The 7,195-nt window shown below is 39.1% G+C and overlaps 1 protein-coding gene across 1 annotated transcript in view; it reads right to left on the bottom strand.

Moving 5' to 3' along the window:
- The window catches only part of trpc5b (transient receptor potential cation channel, subfamily C, member 5b), a gene marked incomplete at both ends in the record, with an annotated part of 29,509 nt that continues 22,314 nt past the window's right edge, over positions 1 to 7,195 (bottom strand). The window contains 3 exons of the mRNA XM_081391490.1: positions 1 to 777; positions 1,914 to 2,003; positions 4,206 to 4,247. Of these exons, the coding sequence (XP_081247616.1) occupies positions 1 to 777; positions 1,914 to 2,003; positions 4,206 to 4,247 (909 nt within the window). The remainder of the gene's footprint in view (positions 778 to 1,913; positions 2,004 to 4,205; positions 4,248 to 7,195) is intronic.

Raw genomic sequence — 7,195 nt, 5'->3', positions numbered from 1 at the left:
CTACAGCTGTGTCGTAACAGACTCCTCTTGTTCCCAGCTGGAGGAGCCTAAAATGTCACAGGGTCCCATCCAGCCATCACTGGAGGCCAAGAGCTGTGCGCTGGAGGAAGCACAGTGCAGCGGGGGCGGCCGGAGGAGGAGACTCTCCCTGCCGTTTGCCCGTCGAGATGTGGCCTGCACTGGGTTATGTTCAGTCTCAGAGGGTCCCAATCCCAGCGTGTGCAGGTGCATCTCGCTCTGTGTCGCCTTCGACAGCGTCTGAGGGTCGTGCCAAGATGTTTGCGGTACGCTGTCTGAGACGCTGTATGCAGACCGCTGAACTCCAGGGGTCTCCGCATGCGGATCCGGGACGTGTCCATTCATGCGCGACATCAGCATTCCCAAACGCTGCAAAGAGTTTTTCTTGGAGCGTGAAAAGGTCCGCACAAATGCAGAGGGGTGGGATACGTTCTTCCTCAAGCCGTTGCTTTCCAGTCTTTCTCTGGCCGGTCCCGACATGGACCTGAACAGGGCCGACACGCTAAACTGGGACTCTCGGTTACTCCTGTAACACTGGGAAAAGGACGCAGATGCTTTGGATCTGGTTGACTCTCCCTCATCCCCACATCGGTGTCCTCCGAGCCCGTCTCCCTCCTCATCCTCTTCTTCCTCGGGCTCAGCTGTTTCGTCCTGCTGAGTGGCATCACTACTGGAAGAGTATGTGCGGCGCGGGGGTTTACGGTTGCCCAGCAGGTCTAGAACCTCGTAGCGGAAACTGGAGATGTCCTGCTTCAGTTCCTGAATGCAGAGAAACAAATTAAATTAGCAGAGCTTAACCACATCACCTAATTACAGGAAATATTCCAACGTTACAACATTTATCTTCATAACGTCTCATGCTTAAGTCCTTATGGTTTTTCTTGTGGAGTTTAGGGATATGCCTTGTCTGGAGTTTGTTACCTTCCATTATCAGTCTTTTCCCAAGTGTTTAATTTACAAGAGGAGATGGAAGATGGCATCACAGCCAACAAAATGTCCTGTCGCATGCAGGATGGAAATTTGGACATATCGTTCTTATTATCGTCATATGCCTGGTTATGATATCACTTCGCATTTAAAGTGAAAGCTACATAAGGAAATCATTATTTAGACTATGAAATTCATATCAAGCTAAATAGATGTTCTAAAAGGTTTGGATGAGCCATGTTTGAACATACATTGTGGTCGCACATCAACTTAATTCTATATTTGTATAAGTTGCTGTATTGCAATGTAAACTGTGTACAGTCAGGCTAACAAACCATTTTATTACTATTAATACTCATATATTAACAATATTAATGTTACTAATATAATTAACAATCACAATAATTATATATAGAACATTGATGTCTTATCCTAATACAGCTACATTTTCTGCTGTATTATAAAAGCAAATATGGCTTAATTCAAGGTTAATTTACTTTTAAGTCTATAAACCGTTCATGTTCCTCCAGTTTCAAAGACAAGGCTTAAACTAGTCCCAGACTAAAATGCATGTTTGAACTGTTTTAACTGTAAGCGAATCATAAAATATGTCAGTGACATTGTTTTGTCTCAAGATGCACATCAGTATTGTTTTTTTTTCTAAGGCACGTTTACAAAAAGCTACTTAAATGCCCTAATTAAAACTAAAGCCTGGCTTAATCTAAGCCTTGACTGTGAAACCAGGCCCTTTTAATGTCTACTTTACTTTACTAACAACCTGGCAAAGAGATCTCATTATTGCCCATGCATAAAAGGGTTTATTTTTATATAAACAATTTTTTTGATGCTGCCATGTTGATATTGTATGTTTCAGTGTCTATCCAAATTTACACAAAAACAAATGAGATCACAATGGCCTCTATAAAATTGTATAAGTGTCTATAAAGGGAATAAGATAATCCTCACACCTTGAAGTTCTCCTCTGTCAGCCCTTCGTCTGTTTTGGCACTGCGGATCATGGCTGCAACGTATCGCTTTACCAAGTTTCTGATCACCCCCTGAAAACAGCCACAAACACACACATTTCTCTTGACATGTTACCTTCTGATCTACAAACAACCATGTTTTCCTCTTCAAAATGATTTACAAGGACTTTCCTCATCCCCAAATGAGGTGATGATATAATCTCAGACAGGGTGAGTGTGAGGGACCAAGCAAGGAATGAGATAACAAAAATGCAAATAATCAAATCAAATGTTTAGGCCTGTAAAAGAGGTCAACAAAACAAAACTAAAAGAGAAATAAACCGTATCTGAGTCATATTGGCAAATAAATTATATGAATACAGAAACCATAAAAAATAAAATAAAAAATAAAACAATGCAGGATGAATGAAGGACAAGCATTGCAGTAATGAATGTGGTATGTGCTCAACATTACCACTGCATCATGAACCATCACTGTAAGATAAGTTGATGGGCTTTCGATGTGATTGGCATGCGCATATTTTGAGATCCCAGTTTAATAATGGGTGAAAATCAGTTTTGGGCATATTAATGTATGGTGAAAATCTGGATGTGCATTCATTAGCATTGATTTGCATTTCCAATAAAGAGTGAGCCAAAACAAGCTTACGCACAATTAAAAATAACAGATAATGCAATATCTGCAACTGCAGCTCTTGATTGTTGGGAGTAACATTTGTCTGTAGCAATTATATACAACCTTACACTCACAAAATACACTGCTTAAAGGAATAGTTCACCCAAAAATGACAACTCTATCATTATTTATTCATCCTCATGTTGTTCCTAGTCCGTATGCTTTAATTTTTCCACAGAATATAGAAGAAAAGATTTTGAACAATCATCACACAGCTCTTGCTATTTAACTGCAAAACTGTAAAGCTCAAAAATAGCAACAACACCAAAAAAATAAATCCAATAAATGCATCACAAAAGTAGTCCAAACGGCTCCATATAGACTTGCACTACATTCCCGGTCTTGTCAATTCATAATGGCACATCAACATTTTTAGGGTTCTTTTATGGTGTTTTTGTCCATTTTGGAACTCGACACACACTTTTCACACACTCACTCTTTCAATATGGAGCGGTTAAGTGATATAATCGTTCAGTTTATGATACAAGCGTGAAAATTGGCATGAGCAGTCTCCATGGGTCACTTGACAAGAAAACTGTCCGAGCCACTTGAAATTTCAAGATTTTTCATTTTTCAAGATGGCCGACACCTTAGTGGAGCAGTTAAGTGATATAGTGGTTTATTTGGTGATACAAACATAAAAATTGGCATGAGCAGTCTCTGATGGTCACTAGACAATAAGCCACCCACAGCTACTTGAAATTTCAAGATGGCAGCCATTTTTCAAGATGGCCACCACCTTAGTGGAGCAATTAGGCTCATGGCAATTTTCATGCTTGTATCACCAACTAAATGATTTCTTAAGCCTAATTGCTCTACTAAGGTGGTGGCCATCTTGAAAAATGGCCGCCTTCTTGAAATTTCAAGTAGCTGTAGGTGGCTTATTGTCAAGTGACCCACAGAGACTGATCATGCCAATTGTCATTCTTGTATCACCAAATAAACCACTATATCACTTAACTGCTAAGGTGTCGGCCATCTTGAAAAATGGCCGCCATCTTGAAATTTCAAGTGGCTCGGACAATTTTCTTGTCAAGTGACCCATGGAGACTGCTCATGCCAATTTTCACGCATGTATCATAAACTGAAGGATTCTGCCAAACATAAGCACTTAGCCGCTCCACTAAAAGGGATGTTCATTACAGTGTCGCGACCTGCACCAGAGGTTGCTGGAGTCTGTCTGGCTATGAATTAATACATTAGCAAAGTCCATCCAGTGGTTATCAAATAAGTAGCAGGACAGGATGTAATGCAATTAGAGCAAGTACTGAATATTGTCAAATTACAATTAACAGTATTTCTACATGTTATCAAGATGTATTTTAAGCATGATCATGATCAACACCTTTTAAAATCTCACGATTTGTTTCTTTGCAAGCACCTAGAACTATTATTTATGAAAAGCATGCAAATTATATGGCTTGCAAAGCTCTAATAAGTCATTAATATGCATGATGCCCATCGGCTAACGTTTGTTTTCTCATTTAAATAAATTGTTGGCGTTTGTTAACATATTAACAGCATGGGTTGAATCTAACAGCATGCTGAAAAATGGATTTGTGACATGGATGCCAAAATGTGATGTGTACAGTCATTACCTGGTAGTGCTGGTTCTGGATGAGGTTGTCGGCATGCCTTTCCTAAAACAGATTGAGCAAAAACAGATTTCAACAATAAATGTGTGGCATTATACAGATGCAAAGGTGAATATTCAATCATAAAATAACTCCAGTGTTGATATACATTGATATACTATTATAGTTTTTGTTAATATGTTCAATTAGATTTTACTTTTATATTTTCCGTTTCATTTTTTATAAAAAAAATGGTCTTTGATAATATATTTTTCTCATTTTATTTTATTTCAGTTAACATTAATTTTGTTACAAGTAAAGACATGTTTTTCATGGTTTTACTTAATGACAATTAATCATGAATAGTTTAGAATAGTCCCTAAAATGAAAATAGTGCACTTTAGTTTAGGGTACAATTCTGACTATTAACTAGTTATTGTTGGATTTTGGCTGTTTATTAGAACTTATAAAGCACATATTAATGCCTTATTCTGCAAGACCATATTGTACATTCCTTAATCCTTTCCCAAAACCTAAACTTAAACTTAACAACTACCTTACTAACTATTAATAAACAGCAATTAGGAGTTTATTGAGGCAAAAATCATAGTTAAAGGTGCTGTATGTAGTTTTTAGCGACCTCTAGCGGTGATGTTTCAGATTGCAACCAATAAGTTTACAAGCGCGTGCTCTTACGCGTGCTCGAATTTATGAGCAAGCACTGTGGGTACGGGCCAGACTGAGACGCAACCGGGCATAACACACAAAGCATCCCACAACATGCTGGAAACTCAGGTAAACTCCCACTGCAACGTTAAAATAATAGGCTACTTTTATCAGCTTGACGTTGAACTAATCCTCCATGCTCGTACCATGATAAGTATGGAACCCTATCAACCGTGCCGAATTTTGCCACTGCAAGCACTACTTCACAAGAAATGTACATTCTAGGTTTGTAGATAAGGTTTCTCCATTATTCAAATGCCCTGCCGATGTTGTTCCATGTTTTTTACCCGAAGTTCATCCGATTCACGTCTGGCAATATGTGGAGTCTGTGTTGGAGTCTGTGTTTTGCTGGGCGCAGGTCGTTTCTTAGTGTTATCAGACATGTGATAAGTTGCATAAGTCATAAGTCCATGTCATAAGTTGCAGTGTCGTCGCTGTTGAGTGCAAAGTCAGTAAGCTAGACTAGGCGAGAGGCTCGAGAGCGCGCATGCAGGTGACGTCACTGGCGGTAAATCCGACCCGGGACCTTCACATAAAAATAAGAATACTTGCTTTCAGAGGTAATAGCAAAACCCGCAAAGTGGATAATTTTAATGTGAGATTACAACCCCTTCACACACAGGCAATAAAAAAAGGATTCGTTTTGGTAGAAAATCTACATACAGCACCTTTAAAGGGATAGTTCACTTTGAAATTAAATTTGGGTATGTTTTAGCTTACCTCAAGGGCATCCAAGATGTAGGTGTCTTTTTTTCCGCAGTAGTTTCAATTTTGATATTTTTAGGTCAAACCGTTCTTGTCTGTCAGTCGTATAATGCAGGTCTTTGGTCACTGTCTCAAAGAGCATGCACAGAGTCCAAATTAAAACAATTCCCCATCATAAGTACACATTGATGGCCTAAGACACGAAACGAGCGGTTTGTGTGAGAAAACGAACAGTATTTATATCGTTTTTACCTCTTATACACAGCCACGTCCAAGTGATTTGAGGGCGCGGGCGCTTCCTGGTGTGTGACGTGTACGCAGACTGGTGCATAGATTTATAAACTAGATGTCGCCTTGGCTACGGCAGTTCATTGGAACGAATGTCTTTAAGGCGACATCTAGTGTATATATCTCACAAACCGCTCGTTTCGTGTCTTAGGCCATCAATGTTTACGATGGGGAATTGTTTTAATTTGGACTCTGTGCATGCTCTTTGAGACAGTGACCACAGACCTGCATTATATGACTGACAGACAAGAACGGTTTGACCTAAAAATATCAAAATTGAAACTACTGCGGAAAAAAAGACACCTACATCTTGGATGCCCTTGAGGTAAGCTAAAACATACCAAAATTTAATTTCAAAGTGAACTATCCCTTTAATAGTAAGAATTGGACCATAATCTAAAGTGTGACCGAAAATTGTTGTCATTTGTTCACCTGTTTCAAACCTGCATGACTTCCATCCATAGAACAAAAAAAATAAGTTTTGAAGTCATTTCAATGCAATGGCAATTAAAGTGGAGCTTTGACTTCAAAAAGGATGCAAAAATACCAAATAGCTATCATAAAAAGTGGTCCATGCATCTCAATTCAAAGTCTGAAACAACAAAATGTGGTGTTAACTTTAGCTTGACAGCTCCAGTTTATTATAACTGTATAGACTTTATGCATCTGAGAAACAAGCCTGCAGCCGTCTTTAATTTGTCTTTGAACTTCCGTTTCTGCGGCAGCTCCGTATATTTCTATGGCATCGCTGTCGAAGAGTCATGAGCTGGTGAAGTGGATTTACTTATTGTAGTTAATGACAGTTATCATGAGCTTTGTAATGTTTGAAGTGGATGTCATAATAAATGTCAGTAGACCGGAAGGATTTTAAACCGAGTCATTCATAAATCCGTAAGATCTTACCGTCATGCTGTGGAAATACAAACCGGAAGACAGAACGCAACGAGTGCAGCGCTGAAAAGGGGCGGGCTACATAAGGTCTATACCAGCACATTTTCTCCTATTGTATTCCACAGAAGACAGAAACATGAGGGTGAGTAAATGACGGAATTCCTCGAAATCTTCTAAAAGCATTTTGTACATATATTCTTCACTAAAATGCAAGCTAAAAATGAAATATAAATGATAGCAGCCTTACATAATGATTCTTAAAAACTGTGCTCCATGTGCTGTGTGTGGGAGAACGTGGGCGAGTGAGTTTGCAGAAACAGTAGAAACCACCTCACAGAGGAGAGAAGTTCAATTGATCGAAAGATGTCAGGGGAATTGATATGGTTGAAGCGAGGTTGCCTAGC

Source organism: Scardinius erythrophthalmus (genome assembly GCF_964197995.2).
Source record: "Scardinius erythrophthalmus genome assembly, chromosome: 17".
Taxonomy (NCBI): Eukaryota; Metazoa; Chordata; class Actinopteri; order Cypriniformes; family Leuciscidae; genus Scardinius; species Scardinius erythrophthalmus.
The sequence above is the reverse complement of the archived record's forward strand: the minus strand, read 5'-3'. Positions and strand labels throughout refer to the sequence as shown.